Source organism: Cornus florida, unplaced genomic scaffold (assembly GCF_030987335.1).
Source record: "Cornus florida cultivar Cherokee Brave unplaced genomic scaffold, ASM3098733v1 CherokeeBrave_3.0.0_Hap2_Chr01, whole genome shotgun sequence".
Lineage (NCBI taxonomy): Eukaryota > Viridiplantae > Streptophyta > Magnoliopsida > Cornales > Cornaceae > Cornus > Cornus florida.
The window spans coordinates 59,901,348-59,925,806 of NW_026775571.1; the positions used below are offsets into that span (position 1 = coordinate 59,901,348).

The window sequence follows — 24,459 nt, forward strand, 5'->3', positions numbered from 1 at the left end:
TTGTAACTACATCGAATGCAAATGCAGTTAAATAATTAATGATTAAAAGTTGAGAAAAAGATGGTTCATGATCAACGTCTAAATTTTCACTTGTCGTAATATGCTCCAATTGCAGTAAGATACTTGTCAGACCTTCCATGAAATCCGATGATTTTGCCACAAGTATCAGGTGGGAATTCAAATTTCTCTCCATCCTCCACACCAAATGGTCCATATATTCCTTTGTTGCTTTGAAATCCAAGTAACCGGATAACAACCATTTTATCAACTTGTCCATAGTTCCCCCAAACTGAAAGCAAAAATTCACCCGGATAGTCTAATTTGACTTACATAAATTATATCAGTAAAAAGAAATTGGTAAGTATGTTATGGCATTCATATTTGTATAAATGATAGATTGAGTGTTAAAATCTTCAACAAAAAAGAGGAAAAATTTGTTTCTATTATAATGTATTAAATGACAAATTATACCTGACCGTGGATTTTGTGCTAGATTCAGTATCATGCTTGGCGAACCATTGGGACTTTTCCTTTCTATTTTATTTTTCTTTTTCTTTTTATTATTATGTTGTCTAGCTAGTAATCTTTCACAAAACATAGGAGGTAAGAGAAATATAAAATATAATTAAGTTGTGCATTGCATATTTAAAAATCAAATTGCATATATATATATATATATATATATATTACCGTATTTTGTTGTCTACCGGTACTACCATGTTTTTCGCCCAATACTGGCTGTCCTTTAGTATCGTTATAGACAACTTGGATGGAATCAATTAACAATCCGGAGTGTATACTTATCTCCCTTATGGTGTTGTAGGTTTCGTCATCCCACTTCTGTCCACCAGTAGTTCCAAATGGACCAACACTAGGTATTATAGTTTGGATTGGGATTGGCATAATGTACACTCCAATCGAATCAACAACATCACCCTGCCTTCCAAAGAATCCAACAATCTTACTAGAAGTTGACGGGTTTGTAAAACGCGTTCCTTCCTCCTTACCATATGGTCCATATTTTCTTATATTGCTTTGTAATGTAATAGATGTCACAACACGATGTGTATTAAGATAGGACCCTATGTACCCTGATATTGACACGAGGTACTCGGTAGGATAATTTAATATGACCTGCAAGATTTAACAGAACAAGGATAAACTTAGGTATTTAAATCTGCGTTCAAAGTGGAAATTGGCAAAAAAAGATCACTATGCAAAGAAATGAATAAAATCTTGTCTTTCAAACTCTATTTCGTCTTTCCTCATACCATACTACAAAACCTAATAGAGACTAGAATCTAATTCCACCATATTTGCAAGACAAAATTGGGTGATTTTTTTTTTTTTCAAAGGCAAAGCCAGATTATCAGATTAGAAGTGGGTCGCAGGAAGAACTGGGCTGAAACAAAATTTGATTAATAAATTTACAGGTTTGTATGTTAAGAAATGTATATATAGTTGTATGCTTTGTAAGGTGGATGGTGGAGTTCTAAGATATGTATTTATCATTTATATGCAGCGACTGAGTCAAGATTTCATTTAAAGAGAGGGATGGTGTACATAAAAAAAAATAAAAATAAAAAATAAATAAAAATCAAACCATATCAACTAACATGACAAATGTAGAATTGTTCAAATCAGAAGCCAAACAAAATAATAATAATAATAATAATAATTGAAAAACAATATAAATGTGTGCATGAGTTGCAGATTTGAAAATCAAATTGCGCCCGTCATTTTTTTTTAATTTTGAGATGATATTTTATCTAATTAGATAGTTTCCATAAAATATGAGACACATGACAAAAAATAGAATCAAATAAATGTGTACATGGGTTGTTGATTTGAAAATCAAATTGCGCGCGCGCACACACACATATATTACCTAGTTTGGTTGTCCGCTGTCACGACCATGCTTTTTTCCCGTAATTGAATTTCCTTCCCCATCATCATAGACATATATATATATATATATATATATATATATATATATATAGAGAGAGAGAGAGAGAGAGAGACATTTAGACTACCAATCAATAGTAATATGTGTAGTTTATGGAATGTAGATATTTAGACGACCAATCAAGAATAATATAGGTGGATAAGTTATTTTCTTTTTCTTTTTTTCTCTTGATACGCGAATTTGAAGAACAATTACTTACTCATCTGCGGCAATGAAATTGATGTTGATATATAAAGAACTTTTGAGGATCAATCAAGAAAAATAAAACAAAAATGGAAAATAAAAAGATTGCAGATGTAATAGCCAGTAATAGCCGAAAAATAATGGAAAATACACGTACCAAAAAATAAGAGATGGGAAAGGCTGTCAGAAGTTGAAGAGAACACGATGAACACTAGGGAGAGAAGGACGAGTTGTCTTGAAAAAAAAGGGAGATGGCATGGGTGTTGGGAAACGTGCTAGTTTTAAAAACTTTTCGAGAGATTTAAATTCATAGATCTTGATTCATCACATAGAGACAAGTTTTACGCAAAAATAAAACATGATGTATCATTCAATTAAAAGATTGAATACTTACATCAAGGTTTGAGTAAACCTTAGATCTCTCCTCTAAAGTGAACGTTCTCACTTATTGTAGATCCCTTTTGCCAGACACCTTTTTCATAAATCTCCATCTTCTTGGTAATTGTTTTGCCTTTAGGAATCACTCATAAGCTTCCATGAATGACCTTGGAAAACTAGGCTTGTGAGAGCCTCCATTAGATGAGAACATAAACCCTAATTTTCTAGAGAGAGAAAATATATATTCCTTTTTCCTTCTACTAAAAATCACACCTAAAATATACATAGACCATGTATATTTATAGGTAACATAAAGGTAAAGAAAAGGAAACAACTAATCCTTCTCAATCTCTAATTCACATGTCTCAAATCTAATATGATTTCAATATCAAGTTGGGCTATGAGTGAGAATCCATTGGGCCTATTATTTTATTGGCTACAATGAATTAAAAATTGGCCCGGTCCATGGACCCAATTCAATTAATTCATAAATTAATTTCTACTCCACTAAAAGAAATTAATTGAACTCCTATTAAATAATAAATAACCACTAAGTCAATATTGCACTTTGACCCCTCTATGCATAATTAGTTATCGGATAATTAATGCCATCAATCCGACTACTTAATTAATATATTTATTTTGGTACCTTTGATTATTTCTGGCTTGATCACAATAAAACATTTGTTTGACAAAAATAATAATTTAAATAAATAAATATATAATAAATCATTTTGTCTAAAAACACACGAAGGCCTTCGAATTTACTTTGTGATCAACCATAATCAATACAAAATAAATACAAGTAGCAATGATGCAAATATTGAAAATATAACCCTCTAACTATTAATTACATAACTATCCAAAGTGTCGGTCTAAGGATCCCGAAGAATCCGCCGAACAAATTAAAGTAATTATTAATTAATAAAAGAGTCTATACTTTTCTCATGCTTAAGAGTCAAATGCCATGACAGTGATAGGGAGTAATTGCATACGACGGCTCTCGCAATATATCTCAACCTAACGCGGATCCAGTTCAAGTCTTAATTAATTATGAGTCCATCCATAATTACCGATTATGAACAATTTATAATTACTATTTATATATCATGCATTGATTGTCATCACATACATATATATAAATATTTCTTGTAATTACATGGATAATATCAATTTCATAGTGAATCGAAACATAATACATTGAATTCACCAATTATATAAATCATAAATATTTCAGATATGTCAGGAACATATGTCACTATAATCCAGATAGGTATTTGCTATGCCAGGGCATATAAATCCCAACAGCTCCCACTTGCCCTCATAGCCAATTCAAATTGCACCTAACTCCAATGTTATCCAGATGATGATCAAATTTATCGATCAATGACACCTTTGTTAATGGATCAACAAAGTTGTGTTCCAATGCAATGTTCTAGCCACAAGTACATTTTCTTGCCGGACAATATCATGTAGAACATGATACTTCCTATCAGTGTATTTTGTTCATTTATGGAATCTTGGGTCATTGGTTTGGACTACTTCTGCACTATTATCGCAATATAGCTCGATAGGCAGGCTAGTATGCTCCACAACCTCTAAATCAGTGAGATCAAACCAATAGGCTTATTTTGCCGCCTTTAAGGCTGCAATGTATTCCACCTGCAGATTTGAGTCAGCAGTTGAAATCTGCTTAACACTCTACCAACTGATTTCCCTTCCATTAAATGAAGATACACTAAGTCATGAACCTCATAGTATCTACTTCTGATTGAAAATCAGAACTAGCATACCTGACTAGGACCATATCATCACATCCATAAATGAGTATGATATCATTGGTTCTCCTTAGGTACTTAATGATATTTTTCACAACAGACCAGTTATCAAGTCTAGAATTAGACTGATATCTACTGACTATCCCTACAATGTAGCGGATGTCCTGTTTGGTATAGACCATGGCATATATGAGACTCCCATATGCCAAAGCATATAGTTCCAGTCTCATTTGCTCATCTCCTCTGCTAGTCTTGGAAAACTAATTACTAGATAGAGCAATCCATATCAATAAAATAAGAACTCATTCTTTGAGTTATGCATACCAAACCTGGTCAAAACTTTATCAATGTAGGATTATTAAGATAAGCCTATTTTCCTTTTAACCTGATCTTGCAAAAGCTTGATCCTAGGAATATAGCTTACATCTTGAAAATACTTCATTTAAAAGTAATTGAACAACTACCTTTTTATTGATGACAAAGCTTCCACGCCATTATAAATGAGTAAGATGTCATCAACATATAGAATTAAGAAAAATAATTACATTCCCTTGTACACTCATGATTTATTCACTAAGAAATCTTCTGGTATCTTTTTGTAGATTAACTTGCCTTCCATAGGAATCACCCTACTAGAAAGTTCTACAAGATCCCAGAATTTATTAGAATACATAGATTCCAACTCTGATTTCATAGTAACTCGCCAAAACGATCTGTATCCATATCGGTTCACGCTTCCGTGTAGCTTACTGGGTCCAACTCATGTTTAACAGGGATGTCCATAACGGTCTCACCTAAAAACATGATTCTGTTGGATTGGATAATTATCCTCCCACTACATCAATGTACCGATGAAGGAATCTGTGTATTAGATGATACTGACGCATCAATAGGGAATTCATCTATAATTCTAAATCTCTATATAGAGTGTGTTCATATGTGGTACATCTGGTACTCTTACCATATTCTCTAACACTATGCTACTAGGTATGTGATTCATAATATGATTCTCCTATAGATAAACAGTGAGTGTAAACAATCAACTTTTATCATTGAGATTATAAAATAATCATTCCTAGTGACATTTTAGAGTAGCTATCAAATCTATCATGCGTATGATCTGTTTCCAACTTACTTGTCTATATCAAGCGCACATGTGCAAGACTACCCCATATGCGCATGTGATTCAAACTAAGATTTAGTCAAAAACACAGCTCAACGGTATCCTTGAGACAGACTAAGATGGAATGCAGTTCATAATGCGCATCAATGTCATTAATGCTAAACTCTTAAATGAAAGAGATAATGTAGCATAACTGTTCATAGATCTAACCATGTTAAACGGAAATTCTGTTATTCCTATTTGACACCTCAATGCATTGAGCGTCAATTGCGGAAAACTGGTACACAACACCCTCATTGACCATATAGTCTTTGCACTATCCCAAGAAATACTCATATCCTCGATCAGATCGAAGTGTCTTGATAAGTTTACCTAATCTGTGCTCCACATCAGTCTTGACCTTCTCAGAAAATACCAAGAGTTTAAGACTTGTGTTGCATCAGATAAACTTATCCAAAACGTGAGTATTCTTGCTTGGATGTTCATAAGACCACACGTGTCAGTGTGTACCGACTCCAATTGTCCTTTATGTCTATTTCATCTGGCTGATTAAGCCCTAAGAGTTATCTATCCTTCAAAACAGGGTTCACAAGTTTGGTTTAGGCTCCCCTGCCTCACTAGGTAATTAACCTTCTTTGACCAATCTTTGAATCTTATTTTGATTGATAACAACCCAAAAATAGACATTAAAAATACAATGAGTCAGGAATAACAATTTTTCTCTTAACATTTAATCTAGAAGATGCAACATTAGTTTTTACATCCTGCAAATCTTAAGAGTTTGTGATTATAGTATATTAACCATCTTTCAATGCACCAGAAGCAATCGCATATCTATTCAATTTTATAAAACTAGTTTTACAAAATAACAACACAGTTTTTATAAACCAAAAGTGAAATAAGAATGAGATTGCGTTGCACTTCTGTGCATAAAGAGAGTTCTCTAATACTAATATCCTCATACTCTCTAATTTCAGATGTAATACTCCCACTGACTTAACTACAACCTTGGCATCAGGTCAAAAGATAAATATATATCCATATTATCAAGGCTTCTGGATTCCTGAAATCGTTACAATAAATTGCAAACATGTTTAGTGGCTCCAGAATCTATCCATCAGGAATTAATAGACGCAACCACATAACATGGCTTAATGATTAAATATATATTTTCCTATACCACGTCATTGCTTAAACAGTTCGTCCTTTAGTGTTTTAGTTAGCGACAAAAGAAACAGTTTTCTTCGCCCTCAACATACACTGCCTTATTCCCTTTAACTTTTTTGAATACCCATGTTTTGTGCTAGTCTAGTCCTATTATCATCCTTCTTCTTTGTTTTGCCCGTCCACTTGGGCCTAGAAGAAGATGGTATAGACTAGGTTAGATTGATAGGAACGCCCATACTCTTGATTATCCCTTCATCTGTTACCAATTCTATAAGAATATCAGCGAGTGTGAACTCAAACTGATTCCTTATTTAGTTTACTCTAACAGAGTCGAACGAGTTTGGTAACAAGGCAATAATCATGTCAACTTGAAACTTACCACCCAAGTCAGCCCTATTGATCTCCAGCTCATTTTAAATAATAAACAATCATTTTCCAAAATTTGATTTCATACTGGAGTTCCTTAGGCTATCTTGATGCTATTCAAGTCTGATATAGTACTTTAGCATACTCTCTATCTAATCTCACCAAAACATCTTATTGACATTTAACACGATGCTTGAAGAAAATAAAATAATGTAAATGTTAGCTTTGGAGCGTATTCGAGGTAAACTCTAGAATATTGCACCAATTCATCTCATTTGCCTTATTTCACTTATTCAAAGCATTAATGTTCTCTTGGGTATCTTAAAGTAAAAGGATTAGGTTTTAGGAGTAGTAAATACATTTGTACCACCACATTGTGAATAAAATATCTAAATTCCTTTTCTAGTCATTATAAATGAAATCCACATACATTGAAATTAGCAAGCAGATAAAATGGATTAGACATAATTAGTCTGAATATAAATGCATTCATACAATATACAAGGTGAATTATTAATACTGTCATGCATATTTAAAATTAAAATGAGTTTGTTTACCACATAATATAATAAATCTCAATTGAATAAGAGATCATTATCATTATTGGTGATCAATCCCTTTTAATTAATACGGGTCCCTCAACTCTTTAGCATAATAAATCAACCAATCAATATGTCAATAACTTATCATGTTGGAGGAGTTCATTATTACTAATGTTGAGATTCATTTACTATTAGGCGAGCACTTCTATTAAAATAGTATGTGGGTCCTTTAACCACTGCATGAAAAATCGGATAACCAATACATCAATAACTTATTCGGTTGGCGAAGTTCATTATTGCTATTAGCGGGCAAATCCCATCATCTCCATATCTCTTAAGACAATGCCTTGTCTATCTATATGAAATGATTCCCGATTATGTTTAGCCTTTCTAAAATCACCTAGTGTAGACCACTCCGTTGGGGAGCTAACAATATTGATTTTAGATTGAGTGTATAACGTTATTAATGCTCTAATGAAAAATAAAACATTAAATATCTTGTCATTATAATCTAGACTCTTTAAATCATGCGTAGGGCCTTATTTTTAAAGATCTAATTACAATGACCATTTAATATTATTATTTTCATGAGACAACTATTCTTGTAATATTAAGACTCTTCAAATCATGCGTGGGGCCTTATTTTTGAAGATCTAATTACAATGGCGTTAATAATGAAGGCCATGGGGCAATGTATAAAAATCCCCGCTCCCACTCAATTTTTAATCATTCATAATTAGGGTTTTCATTTTATTCATTTACATGATATAATGCATGCAAAACGTCTTGATTTTAATCCAATTAAATTTAGAAAATATTTGGACTTTAAATAATTCACTAATATTTAATTTCAGACACACTTTAAAAATAATTTATAAAAATAATTTTTCGTTTCCCAATAAGTGCTCTCAAATTAATTTGTAATCAAATCCAATTAATTTTTATAATTTAATTAATATAAATCAAGTCATTTAATTAAATATCATGGATCCAATGCATGAATAATAATAATAAACAATTAATTATTCCATGCATCAGTTAAATAAATAAATAACAGACAGAAGCAATTTAAATGGCCAATGGATTTAGCTTTTAACATTTAATTGCTCTAATAACTGCATGATGGTTTTCCATCAGCATGAAAACACTCGCAGGAGGTTGATACGCGCTAGGAGAAGCAAAACGAGGCTTGAAACGCACCTGGAAGGTCATTCACGCGCTCCCACGCGCCACTGGAGAGTCCCAGCGCATGCCACGCGTTCCCACGCTCTTACACAAGCTGGAAAGATGATTCAGTGCATGCCACGCGCTGCCATGCGCCGGCACCCGCGTGGGGAAGGTTCCTTTGTCCGGCGCGTGTTCCTCACGCGCCGGATGGTTGACTTTGTCTGGCGCGTGTATCTCACGCGCCAGAATGCTGACCTTGTCAGCGCGTGTGCTTCACGCGCTTTTCCATTGGCTGTCCTCTTCAGTGCACCATGGGTGCTGCTACACTGGATTATACGTCCATCTTCCGACGCCGTCCCTCGCCGCCGGCATTGCTCCGGTCGCCGGAAAATTGCCGAAAAATTTCAGAAAAATCAGAAAAATTCCCAAAAAATTAAATTAAGCCTCAAAAAATTCCAGAAAAATTCCAAAAAATTCCAAAAAATTCCAGAAAATTACTGAAGCATAATTTAACCCTTTTGGACCTTCTTGAAGCTTCATAGCATCCTTTGATGAATATTACATGGCTTTAAAAATATTTACAACTTGAAATACAATGGGAAAAATAAATTACATCATTGAACTTTCAAACGGCTAAATCAAAGCCTCAATTACATTCATCCAAAGATAAAATTCCTTTCAATATTCCTATAAGCTTCATCCATGGCCCAACCATACATCATCATTCATTCACAATTATTCATACATCATCATGTATCAATATATATCAACATATTAAATCATACATCAACATACATCAATAAAAATATATATGAATATAATTTTGGATCCATGAATGATGATTTTCATAAAATCATGATCTTTAGTAATGAATCAAACCATGCTCTGATACCACTGTTGGGAAACGTGCTAGTTTTAAAAAATTTTCGAGGGATTTAAATTCATAAATCTTGATTCATCACATAGAGACAAGTTTTATGCAAAAATAAAACATGATGTATCATTCAATTAAAAGATTGAAGACTTACATCAAGGTTTGAGTAAATCTTAGATCTTTCCTCTAAAGTGAACGTTCTCACTTATTGTCGATCCCTTTTGCTAGACACCTTTTCCATAGATCTCCATCTTCTTGGTAATTGTTTTGCCTTTAGGAATCACTCATAAGCCTCCATGAATGACCTTGGAAAACTAGGCTTGTGGGAGCCTCCATTAGATGAGAACATAAACCCTAATTTTCTAGAGAGAGAAAATATATATTCCTTTTTTCTTCTACTAAAAATCACACCTAAAATATACATAGACCATGTATATTTATAGGTAACATAAAGGTAAAGAAAAGGAAACAACTAATCCTTCTCAATCTCTAATTCACATGTCTCAAATCTAATATGATTCCAATATCAAGTTGGGCTATGAGTGAGAATCCATTGGGCCTATTATTTTATTGGCTACAATGAATTAATAATTGGCCCGGTCCATGGACCCAATTCAATTAATTCATAAATTAATTTCTACTTCACTAAAAGAAATTAATTGAACTCCTATTAAATAATAAATAACCACTAAGTCAATATTGCACTTTGACCCCTCTATGCATAATTAGTTATCGGATAATTAATGCCATCAATCCGACTACTTAATTAATATATTTATTTTGGTACCTTTGATTATTTCTGGCTTGATCACAATTAAACATTTGTTTGACAAAAATAATAATTTAAATAAATAAATATATAATAAATCATTTTGTCTAAAAACACACGAAGGCCTTCGAATTTACTTTGTGATCAACCATAATCAATACAAAATAAATACAAGTAGCAATGATGCAAATATTGAAAATATAACCCTCTAACTATTAATTACATAATTACCCAAAGTGTCGGTCTAAGGATCCCGAAGAATCCGCCGAACAAATCAAAGTAATTATTAATTAATAAAAGAGTCTATACTTTTCTCATGCTTAAGAGTCAAATGCCATGACGGTGATAGGGAGTAATTGCATACGACGGCTCTCGCAATATATCTCAACCTAACGCAGATCTAGTTCAAGTCTTAATTAATTATGAGTCCATCCATAATTACCAACTATGAACAATTTATAATTACTATTTATATATCATGCATTGATTGTCATCACATACATATATATAAATATTTCTTGTAATTACATGGACAATATCAATTTCATAGTGAATCGAAACATAATACATTGAATTCACCAATTATATAAATCATAAATATTTCAGATATGTCAGGAACATATGTCACTATAATCCAGATAGGAATTTGCTATGCCAGGGCATATAAATCCCAACAGCTCCCACTTGCCCTCATAGCCAATTCAAATTGCACCTAACTCCAATGTTATCCAGATGATGATCAAAATTATCGATCAATGACACCTTTGTTAATGGATCAACAAAGTTGTGTTCCAATGCAATGTTCTAGCCACAAGTACATTTTCCTGCCGGACAATATCATGTAGAACATGATACTTCCTATCAGTGTATTTTGTTCATTTATGGCACCTTGGGTCATTGGTTTGGACTACTTCTACACTATTATCGTAATATAGCTCGATAGGCAGGCTAGTATGCTCCACAACCTCTAAATCAGTGAGATCAAACCAATAGGCTTATTTTGCCGCCTTTAAGGCTGTAATGTATTCCACCTGCAGATTTGAGTTAGCAGTTGAAATCTGCTTAACACTCTACCAACTGATTTCCCTTCCATTAAATGAAGATACACTAAGTCACGAACCTCATAGTATCTACTTCTGATTGAAAATCAGAACTAGCATACCTGACTAGGACCATATCATCACATCCATAAATGAGTATGATATCATTGGTTCTCCTTAGGTACTTAATGATATTTTTCACAACAGACCAGTTATCAAGTCCAGAATTAGACTGATATCTACTGACTATCCCTACAATGTAGCGGATGTCCTGTTTGGTATAGACCATGGCATATATGAGACTCCCATATGCCAAAGCATATAGTTCCAGTCTCATTTGCTCATCTCCTCTGCTAGTCTTGGAAAACTAATTACTAGATAGAGCAATCCATATCAATAAAATAAGAACTCATTCTTTGAGTTATGCATACCAAACCTGGTCAAAACTTTATCAATGTAGGATTATTAAGATAAGCCTATTTTCCTTTTAACCTGATCTTGCAAAAGCTTGATCCTAGGATATAGCTTACATCTTGAAAATCCTTCATTTAAAAGTAATTGAACAACTACCTTTTTATTGATGACAAAGCTTCCACGCCATTATAAATGAGTAGGATGTCATCAATATATAGAATTAAGAAAAATAATGACATTCCCTTGTACACTCATGATTTATTCACTAAGAAATCTTCTGGTATCTTTTTGTAGTTTAACTTGCCTTCCATAGGAATCACCCTACTAGAAAGTTCTACAAGATCCCAGAATTTATTAGAATACATAGATTCCAACTCTGATTTCATAGTAACTCGCCAAAACGATCTGTATCCATATCGGTTCACGCTTCCGTGTAGCTTACTGGGTCCAACTCATGTTTAACAGGGATGTCCATAACGGTCTCACCTAAAAACATGATTCTGTTGGATTGGATAATTATCCTCCCACTACATCAATGTACCGATGAAGGAATCTGTGTATTAGATGATACTGACGCATCAATAGGGAATTCATCTATAATTCTAAATCTCTATATAGAGTGTGTTCATATGTGGTACATCTGGTACTCTTACCATATTCTCTAACACTATGCTACTAGGTATGTGATTCATAATATGATTCTCCTATAGATAAACAGTGAGTGTAAACAATCAACTTTTATCATTGAGATTATAAAATAATCATTCCTAGTGACATTTTAGAGTAGCTATCAAATCTATCATGCGTATGATCTGTTTCCAACTTACTTGTCTATATCAAGCGCACATGTGCAAGACTACCCCATATGCGCATGTGATTCAAACTAAGATTTAGTCAAAAACACAGCTCAACGGTATCCTTGAGACAGACTAAGATGGAATGCAGTTCATAATGCGCATCAATGTCATTAATGCTAAACTCTTAAATGAAAGAGATAATGTAGCATAACTGTTCATAGATCTAACCATGTTAAACGGAAATTCTGTTATTCCTATTTGACACCTCAATGCATTGAGCGTCAATTGCGGAAAACTGGTACACAACACCCTCATTGACCATATAGTCTTTGCACTATCCCAAGAAATACTCATATCCTCGATCAGATCGAAGTGTCTTGATAAGTTTACCTAATCTGTGCTCCACATCAGTCTTGACCTTCTCAGAAAATACCAAGAGTTTAAGACTTGTGTTGCATCAGATAAACTTATCCAAAACGTGAGTATTCTTGCTTGGATGTTCATAAGACCACACGTGTCAGTGTGTACCGACTCCAATTGTCCTTTATGTCTATTTCATCTGGCTGATTAAGCCCTAAGAGTTATCTATCCTTCAAAACAGGGTTCACAAGTTTGGTTTAGGCTCCCCTGCCTCACTAGGTAATTAACCTTCTTTGACCAATCTTTGAATCTTATTTTGATTGATGACAACCCAAAAATAGACATTAAAAATACAATGAGTCAGGAATAACAATTTTTCTCTTAACATTCAATCTAGAAGATGCAACATTAGTTTTTACATCCTGCAAATCTTAAGAGTTTGTGATTATAGTATATTAACCATCTTTCAATGCACCAGAAGCAATCGCATATCTATTCAATTTTATAAAACTAGTTTTACAAAACAACAACACAGTTTTTATAAACCAAAAGTGAAATAAGAATGAGATTGCGTTTCACTTCTGTGCATAAAGATAGTTCTCTGATACTAATATCCTCATACTCTCTAATTTCAGATGTAATACTCCCACTGACTTAACTACAACCTTGGCATCAGGTCAAAAGATAAATATATATCCATATTATCAAGGCTTCTGGATTCCTGAAATCCTTACAATAAATTGCAAACATGTTTAGTGGCTCCAGAATCTATCCATCAAGAATTAATAGACGCAACCACATAACATGGCTCAATGATTAAATATATATTTTCCTATGCCACGTCATTGCTTAAACAGTTCGTCCTTTAGTGTTTTAGTTAGCGACAAAAGAAACAGTTTTCTTCGCCCTCAACATACACTGCCTTATTCCCTTTAACTTTTTTGAATACCCATGTTTTGTGCTAGTCTAGTCCTATTATCATCCTTCTTCTTTGCTTTGCCCGTCCACTTGGGCCTAGAAGAAGATGGTATAGACTAGGTTAGATTGATAGGAACGCCCATACTCTTGATTATCCCTTCATCTGTTACCAATTCTATAAGAATATCAGCGAGTGTGAACTCTAACAGATTCCTTATTTAGTTTACTCTAACAGAGTCGAACGAGTTTGGTAATAAGGCAATAATCATGTCAACTTGAAACTTACCACCCAAGTCAGCCCTATTGATCTCCAGCTCATTTTAAATAATAAACAATCATTTTCCAAAATTTGATTTCATACTGGAGTTCCTTAGGCTATCTTGATGCTATTCAAGTCTGATATAGTACTTTAGCATACTCTCTATCTAATCTCACCAAAACATCTGATTGACATTTAACACGATGCTTGAAGAAAATAAAATAATGTAAATGTTAGCTTTGGAGCGTATTCGAGGTAAACTCTAGAATATTGTACCAATTCATCTCATTTGCCTTATTTCACTTATTCAAAGCATTAATGTTCTCTTGGGTATCTTAAAGTAAAAGGATTAGGTTTTAGGAGTAGTAAATACATTTGTACCACCACATTGTGAATAAAATATCTAAATTCCTTTTCTAGTCATTATAAATGAAATCCACATACATTGAAATTAGCAAGCAGATAAAATGGATTAGACATAATTAGTCTGAATATAAATGCATTTATACAATATACAAGGTGAATTATTAATACTGTCATGCATATTTAAAATTAAAATGAGTTTGTTTACCACATAATATAATAAATCTCAATTGAATAAGAGATCATTATCATTATTGGTGATCAATCCCTTTTAATTAATACGGGTCCCTCAACTCTTTAGCATAATAAATCAACCAATCAATATGTCAATAACTTATCCTGTTGGAGGAGTTCATTATTACTAATGTTGAGATTCATTTACTATTAGGCGAGCACTTCCATTAAAATAGTATGTGGGTCCCTTAACCACTGCATGAAAAATCGGATAACCAATACATCAATAACTTATTCGGTTGGTGAAGTTCATTATTGCTATTAGCGGGCAAATCCATCATCTCCATATCTCTTAAGACAATGCCTTGTCTATCTATATGAAATGATTCCCGATTATGTTTAGCCTTTCTAAAATCACCTAGTGTAGACCACTCCGTTGGGGAGCTAACAATATTGATTTTAGATTGAGTGTATAACGTTATTAATGCTCTAATGAAAAATAAAACATTAAATATCTTGTCATTATAATCTAGACTCTTTAAATCATGCGTAGGGCCTTATTTTTAAAGATCTAATTACAATGACCATTTAATATTATTATTTTCATGAGACAACCATTCTTGTAATATTAAGACTCTTCAAATCATGCGTGGGGCCTTATTTTTGAAGATCTAATTACAATGGCGTTAATAATGAAGGCCATGGGGCAATGTATAAAAATCCCCGCTCCCACTCAATTTTTAATCATTCATAATTAGGGTTTTCATTTTATTCATTTACATGATATAATGCATGCAAAACGTCTTGATTTTAATCCAATTAAATTTAGAAAATATTTGGACTTTAAATAATTCACTAATATTTAATTCCAGACACACTTTAAAAATAATTTACAAAAATAATTTTTCGTTTCCCAATAAGTGCTCTCAAATTAATTTGTAATCAAATCCAATTAATTTTTATAATTTAATTAATATAAATCAAGTCATTTAATTAAATATCATGGATCCAATGCATGAATAATAATAATAAACAATTAATTATTCCATGCATCAGTTAAATAAATAAATAACAGACAGAAGCAATCTAAATGGCCAATGGATTTAGCTTTTAACATTTAATTGCTCTAATAACTGCATGATGGTCTTCCATCAGCATGAAAACACTCGCAGGAGGTTGATACGCGCTAGGAGAAGCAAAACGAGGCTTGAAACGCACCTGGAAGGTCATTCACGCGCTCCCACGCGCCACTGGAGAGTCCCAGCGCGTGCCACGCGTTCCCACGCTCTTACACAAGCTGGAAAGATGATTCAGTGCATGCCACGTGCTGCCACGCGCCGGCACGCGCGTGGGGAAGGTTCCTTTGTCCGGCGCGTGTTCCTCACGCGCCGGATGGTTGACTTTGTCTGGCGCGTGTATCTCACGCGCCAGAATGCTGACCTTGTCAGCGCGTGTGCTTCACGCGCTTTTCCATTGGCTGTCCTCTTCAGTGCACCATGGGTGCTGCTACACTGGATTATACGTCCATCTTCCGACGCCGTCCCTCGCCGCCGTCCCTCGCCGCCGGCATTGCTCCAGTCGCCGAAAAATCGCCGAAAAATTCCAGAAAAATCAGAAAAATTCCCGGAAAATTAAATTAAGCCTCAAAAAATTCCAGAAAAATTCCAAAAAATTCCAAAAAATTCCAGAAAATTACTGAAGCATAATTTAACCCTTTTGGACCTTCTTGAAGCTTCATAGCATCCTTTGATGAATATTACATGGCTTTAAAAATATTTACAACTTGAAATACAATGGGAAAAATAAATTACATCATTGAACTTTCAAACGGCTAAATCAAAGCCTCAATTACATTCATCCAAAGATAAAATTACATTCAATATTCCTATAAGCTTCATCCATGGCCCAACCATACATCATCATTCATTCACAATTATTCATACATCATCATGTATCAATATATATCAACATATTAAATCATACATCAACATACATCAATAAAAATATATATGAATATAATTTTGGATCCATGAATGATGATTTTCATAAAATCATGATCTTTAGTAATGAATCAAACCATGCTCTGATACCATTGTTGGGAAACGTGCTAGTTTTAAAAAATTTTCGAGGGATTTAAATTCATAGATCTTGATTCATCACATAGAGACAAGTTTTATGAAAAAATAAAACATGATGTATCATTCAATTAAAAGATTGAATACTTACATCAAGGTTTGAGTAAACCTTAGATCTCTCCTCTAAAGTGAACGTTCTCACTTATTGTAGATCCCTTTTTGCTAGACACCTTTTCCATAGATCTCCATCTTCTTGGTAATTATTTTGCCTTTAGGAATCACTCATAAGCCTCCATGAATGACCTTGGAAAACTAGGCTTGTGGGAGCCTCCATTAGATGAGAACATAAACCCTAATTTTCTAGAGAGAGAAAATATATATTCCTTTTTCCTTCTACTAAAAATCACACCTAAAATATACATAGACTATGTATATTTATAGGTAACATAAAGGTAAAGAAAAGGAAACAACTAATCCTTCTCAATCTCTAATTCGCATGTCTCAAATCTAATATGATTCCAATATCAAGTTGGGCTATGAGTGAGAATCCATTAGGCCTATTATTTTATTGGCTACAATGAATTAATAATTGGCCCGATCCATGGACCCAATTTAATTAATTCATAAATTAATTTCTACTTCACTAAAAGAAATTAATTAAACTCCTATTAAATAATAAATAACCACTAAGTCAATATTGCACTTTGACCCCTCTATGCATAATTAGTTATCGGATAATTAATGCCATCAATCCGACTACTTAATTAATATATTTATTTTGGTACCTTTGATTATTTCTGGCTTGATCACAATTAAACATTTGTTTGACAAAAATAATAATTTAAATAAATAAATATATAATAAATCATTTTGTCTAAAAACACACGAAGGCCTTCGAATTTACTTTGTGATCAACCATAATCAATACAAAATAAATACAAGTAGCAATGATGCAAATATTGAAAATATAACCCTCTAACTATTAATTACATAACTACCCAAAGTGTCGGTCTAAGGATCCCGAAGAATCCGCCGAACAAATCAAAGTAATTATTAATTAATAAAAGAGTCTATACTTTTCTCATACTTAAGAGTCAAATGCCATGACGGTGATAGGGAGTAATTGCATACGACGGCTCTCGCAATATATCTCAACCTAACGCGGATCCAGTTCAAGTCTTAATTAATTATGAGTCCCTCCATAATTACCGACTATGAACAATTTATAATTACTATTTATATATCATGCATTGATTGTCATCACATATATATATTTAAATATTTCTTGTAATTACATGGACAATATCAATTTCATAGTGAATCGAAACATAATACATTGAATTCACCAATTATATAAATCATAAATATTTCAGATATGTCGGGAACATATGTCACTATAATCCAGATAGGAATTTGCTATGCCAGGGCATATAAATCCCAACAATGGGTATATGTATAGCCAATCGAATGAACACATATGTTTATTAAAAAGGCCGGAGCGAGAGCCCCCAAAATTTTCCAAATTTCTTGTTAATGCCTTTAATTTTAATTTTTTATGTAAATGTACCTAACTTTTGCCCCAAGGCTGGTATATATAAAATTCTAATTGGCCCCTAATTTTTTCAAAACTATCTACCCCTATAATTATGAGTTGTAAAATATAGGGAAATACAAATATGTAGAGTTAGGGGAACTGAGTCACATAAAGCGAATGCAGGAGCTAGAGCGAGAGCTCGAAAGTGGTAAAATTTTAGTCAAGTGGGAGGGAATGACAGCAAAAGCGTGTGGAGTGCAAGAGTGGGAGCGGAGCACCCATTTAGAAGAATTACGTGACTTAGGTTCTAAATAACAAAATGGTCTATTTTAAAGGATTTTTCATTTTGAATGAATTAACTAAAATAATTACAAATTTATCAAGAATTATTATTAAGGTCCAAATTGGCCTCCAAGCTCTAATTTTAAAAGATCAAAAATATCCATCATATAATTTCCAAATACCAAAATAGGTAATTGAGGACCAGTTTAAACTAGAAAATATGAATTAAATAGTTGATAATGACAACTTAAAAAATTGATTAGTGCATTTTTATTAAAACTGTTGAATTTAACAACTCATGTGCATTAATCTAAAACGTTAAGTAAGCCGTGCAATGAAAGAAAATCAAGGGAAACACTAATTAAATATTCACTCTTACTATACATTCTTATTTCTTTGTTCCAATTGGGTGCTGGACCTATTACGTCTGGAATTTTTATTTGAAAAGTCTATTACATCTAGGATTGAAGTAAGTAAATCTTTACAAAAGTTTTCCACTCAAACGCATAAGTTTTTATTTTAAAAATGTTTGATAAATATGGGCCTCTTATTATGTCACATTCTAGAATCTTGTGCTACAAATCAAGAAGAGCACTATGGAAATACAGAATTTGGAGGCTAATCTCAAATGCCTCCAAGTCTTTTTTTCAAAATTAATTCTAACACATTAAGAATCAGCTTGAATAACCAAGTATGAATTAGATAGTTGATAAATAAAAAATCATATCAGAAAGATAAAACAAAGGAAACAAATAAACTAAAAGATGAAACTTGTTTAATTGAAAGGAGACAATAATCCTTGATGCATTTGTGATTATTTTGCTTAATTCAATTAAATGCAAAAAAGAACTTTTAAAATAGGCTACTTTGTTATTTAGGACTGCTAACTCTACATAAGTGTAGTTTTTTTTTTTTTTTTAAAAAAAAATATATAACTTGTGTCCAGTCAAAACTTATAAAAATTTTCTATTTGAACCTTTTGAACTTTCTTTTAGAAGTTTAAATCATGTCAAATAAAAATATAAGTTCATTGGTATAGTAGTTTTTACCCATTTTATATTTATATAATCACACTTATAATATCATTATATAAATTAAAACAAGATAAGGAAAAAATTATACTAATATGTCCTCATAATTAATAAAAATATATGAACTTTTCTTTTTAGTCATTTTCTTTAAAAGATGCTAAAAAAAAAAAAATCAAAAATTTTGTAGGCTTTCAATTAGTATATCGAACATAGATAAATTTAATTTCACATTTCCAGATGCAAGGTGGAGCAATGAAAAATCCGTTTTTGCATTTATTAATTCTGAGAAACTTTATTGAACCCATTTCAGTAAAATAATTTTTGTTATTTCATCAATTGGGTTTCTTTTAAATTTTTTACTTTTTAAAATATAAATTTATAGTTAAAAGCCGGTTGTTTAAATCTATAAATGTTGAACTTTGCTTATCAATTAGTTGTTTGGAGTGGAACTAGGCATATGCAATTATTAATTAGGTGATCAATACTTATCAGACAAAAAAAACACACGAGGGAAAATTTTTTTTTTGAAAAGAGTGATGGTTAATATGATCTTACATAATACACTGGAAATGATATTATGCCATTGGTTGGAGATACGCATATGATTTTACATAAACATACACTAGAAATTATATTATGCCATTCGTCGAAGACACGCACATTTTAGTCTAACAAACCGTACCATTACCAATCCGTAATTATATAAAGGAGATCTTTTTGGTACGTCAAATCGTGTTACTTTAGTAAATAATACAGATTTCGAGATTCCCTCACCACATGAGAAAATCTGAATTCTTAATATTATCATTTACATCTAACACGTCATTATACTATACTAACAAGCTGGAGTAATCACATTTTCTCAGTATAAAACAATTGTACATGTCATGCATTATCTATTAGCAACATTGTTGAATTACTATACTGTATTCAGAGACTCTGAGTTATCACGTTTTCTGTGTAAAACATTAAAAACACTTTTTCTTTTTTCTTTTTATCACCTGGTGGATCTCAAAAAATGACACAGCATTTCTTTGGCATGTGAACTGATTAAAAAATACAAACCTCGTCGTTGTTAAAAATTAGATTATTCCGGTATATAATAATATACTGTTCAGTGCATGCATTACGGGGTTCAATGCCTACAGTGCTACACAGAACGTTGAATTTTATTATTGAAATTTCGATTTAAATAAGCATGCAAGCAAACAAAACAAATTAACAAAGAGTCACGGGAATATTTTTTTTTCTTTTATCTTCTCAAACAAAAATAATACGCTCTCATTTCTTGTCCATATTTAAAATTTCAATCTCTTATACATTAAAATATGAGGAAATCGATACAACTAGACTTCTCCCCATGACGGTGACTCTTGATTCATCAGCCTTTTCTTCTTTTCTTTTCTTTTCTTTTAATTAATTTTTTAGATATGGAATTTTAAAATTTCTAAAACTGTTACTTTAGCCACTATTTTTATCTTTCCCTCTCTCTCTATTGGACTTTTATATCTCAATCTCCAATCCTTTCTTTTCCGGTGTTACATGACTCTTTATTTTTTATTTTTTATTTTGATTTAATGAAGGACTACAATCTCTATGAAAGTATGAAAAATCCTTAAATAAAGGATTTTGTTTGGTCATTATCTAATAGTTTAATTGGTAGAGCACCCACCTTTCCGAACCCGTGTGCAAGTATTTGAGGCGCCCCTGAAAAATAGAAAAAGAAAATGGACCTTGTTTATTGTCTTTTAGTGTATGGTATACATGGAAATCATGAATATATACTCGATAATTAAAAAAATTAAAAAACCCATATTTTATAGCGCACAATTCTCTTATTTATTTGCTTAATCTAATTATCACTTAGTTTTTTATTTGGATAATCTAATTACAAATAATTTAAAGGTCTAATACTAATACAAGTTTCATTAATTAATTTTTGATAATTACAAGTAGGATTTTCTAGATTTCCTGAGTCATAACTAATTTAATTTATTATAAAATTCTTAATAATATTCATTATAAATTTATAAAAGCCAATGACGAGAATACAATAGAGCAAGGCAAACATTTTTACCTTTCAAAAAAGGTAAAAAGAAAAAGAGCACACATTTTAATTTGTTTTGTTTTGTATAAATTTTATTTAATATAAAAAGTCACCGAAGACAACTGTCAACATAGTAATTATAAATATTATCAATTAATAATAAGTTTATGTTGCTATATTTTTTTTACTAACTACTTTTTTTTTTTTTTTACATTCAACAGTCACTAAGTTTATGTCGCTTAGTAATTAACCAATGGATATGATTGCCATATATTTTTTACTAATTACTTTTTTTTACATTCAATAGTCTCTAGCATGGTGTGAATGAATTTTTTATTTACCGATGAACATGACATTAGTACCCATTTATCTTATTATTTATTTTATAAAATCATGTGATCCAACATTACATTGCACCAAAGAGAGAATTGCACCCTTCGTAATGTGGTCCACCCCAATGAAGAAAACTAGACTTCTGCTACAATTAATTGACATCCCTGAACAATTGAAGAAACCCTCCATAGCTAAGACTAAAATTTGAACAGAAGCGTGATTCCTATATGAGAATAAAAGTACATCATCAGCAAAAACTAAGTGTGTTAAGGACATCTTGTTGCACCTCCAGTGGAACTTAAAGGTGGGATTTTGGATAATAGCATGGTTAATAGACATCGTAAGGACCATGGGGGATATGGGGTCCCCTTGCCTAAGGCCTCTCTTCCTTTTAAAGAAACCAAACAATTCTCCATTCAAGGATAGGGAATAAGATGGTATGGTGATGCATTGTGCAATCCAATGGACAAAAATACTTGGAAAGCCAAACAGTAACAGGGCATCCAATATGAATTGCCAATGAACTGATTCAAAACCAATGATGTATAAACACTACACCAATGCATGTTACTTGTGTTTAGCCAATCAAGAGTCTTTTGATTTCTTCTTCTTTCCGTGTAAGTACACAGAGAAGATCTGCACTTTCATCCAGCATTCTGTAGGGTTCTATATCAAACCAGATTGTTGGAAGGATCATATATTATGGTTTTCTGCAAACTGGAATTCTAAAGGTTTTTTAGTCCATAAGTTGTTCTCTACTGTAATATATTTCATCTGGCTTGAGGGGAGTGCTAGGGCTTTCAGAAATAGATCTTCTTCCCCTCTTTATATCATTGATCAGATCAGGAAATGTATCAGAGGGAGATTGGCCTCCTTCATGCTGAGGTGCCCTGCAGACCTTAGGAATATTGATAAGTTGAAGGACCTACAACATCTTTTTTCTTTGAAGGATGCAATTTTGCACCTGCTCAATCCCTTTTCAGTTGAGATTGTTAGGGATACTTGGTGGTGGATTGCTTGTAAATGTTATTGGATCATTGGATGTCCTATGTTGTGATGCTGAAGTGGTTTTGCTCACTTCATATTGTTTAGTTGTTTGTTTTCCTTAGCTTGTTAGCCTCTATACATGTAGTGCTTCCTTAGCTTGCTAGCCTCTGTGCTTTGCTTTGTATTGTTCCCCGTAAATGGCCTACATACATTCTTTCCTCTTCTATATACAAGCTTACCCTTAACTAAAGAAAAAATCTTGGACAATTCTATCTCACCTGGGGAGGTTGATGTAGTGCCAATATGGTAACTAGTCATGTCAACAAATTCTGGATGCTTACAGGGGTGGAGCCAGAGATTTTCAATCGGGGAAAATAGTAATATAAAGTTAAATTTAACAAATAAATAAAATAATTGCACAGTAGTCTAGCTTTGTCTTAAAAAGTGTCTTGCTATAGAAGACTTGACTTCCAACTACTTATATTTATATATATTTTTATTTTGTGCCTAGTAAGTTGAAAAAAAAAAAGTTGCGTTTAATTTAAAATTGTCAATTATGTATTTTGTGTTCAAAGGTGGGAATTGTAGCCTATTTAATGAAGACTTTGAGTTAAGGGAAAAAATCATCTCCAAGGCACCTCTCACCGGAGGCTGTCCTTGGAGGGGTAAATTGGTGAGATGACCCTTTTAGTAAAAAAAGGTATTTACCTTGGTAGGTGTATATACATACACACGTATGTATCTGTACAAGAATGTATACAAAATGAAATTCAAATTTCTTCCAAAACATAAAAGTGATTTCCCTTCAAAATTTTATTCTATATCCTCTTGATATTTCATTATTTCCCTCTAGGTCTCTCTTCCTCTAAAATTGAAATCAGTTGGCTAAAGACCAAGCTTACCTACCTCTGAAATTGAAGTCTCTCTGATTCGGCCAAAGACCAAGCTTCGTAAATTCCGGAAACAACCTCATCAAACAAGCAAAACATTGTCCCTTTTCAAAGAAGCTCAGATTTAAAGTAGAAGCACCATACATTCCGGCGAGAAGCACCATACATTCCGGCAAGAAGCAGAATTCCACTATACATTCCAGCACGAAGTAAAAGTCCACCATACATTCCGGCAAGAAGTAGAAGGCCACCATACGTTCCGTAGAAGTCCATCATAAATTTTTTGTAATTTTGTTTGTTTATCTGCATTTTCATAAATTTTGTATGTTAAATTTTCAGAGTTTGTGGTTTTATTTATCTTTTATAAGTGTTCATTTGTGATTTAGAAATATTTATAAATTTGTTAGTTTTTTGCATTTGCATAATTTTGGTATGTTAAATTTTTAGAGTCTGTGGTTTTATTTATCTGTTATAAGTGTTCATAATAATTGTTTGAATAATATTGTTTATCTGTTATAAGTGTTCATCATTGCGCCGCATGGTGGTTTTATTTATCTGTTGCAAGTGTTCAAAATAATTGTTTTATGTTAAATAGATTTGACATATGATTTTTAGAGTAGGGCAGAAATCCTCTGATTTATA

At 32.5% G+C, this 24,459-nt stretch overlaps 1 protein-coding gene across 1 annotated transcript; it reads right to left on the reverse strand.

The window, feature by feature from the left end:
- Nucleotides 1-86: 86 nt before the first annotated feature.
- Nucleotides 87-24,090, reverse strand: LOC132273125 (jacalin-related lectin 3-like). Its single transcript, XM_059774151.1, has 3 exons — nt 23,962-24,090; nt 717-1,134; nt 87-289 (listed from the first exon to the last, which is right to left on the reverse strand). The coding sequence occupies exons 1-3, from the start codon at nt 24,088-24,090 to the stop codon at nt 87-89; spliced, it is 750 nt and encodes a 249-aa protein (XP_059630134.1).
- Between the last annotated feature and the right edge of the window lie 369 nt (nt 24,091-24,459).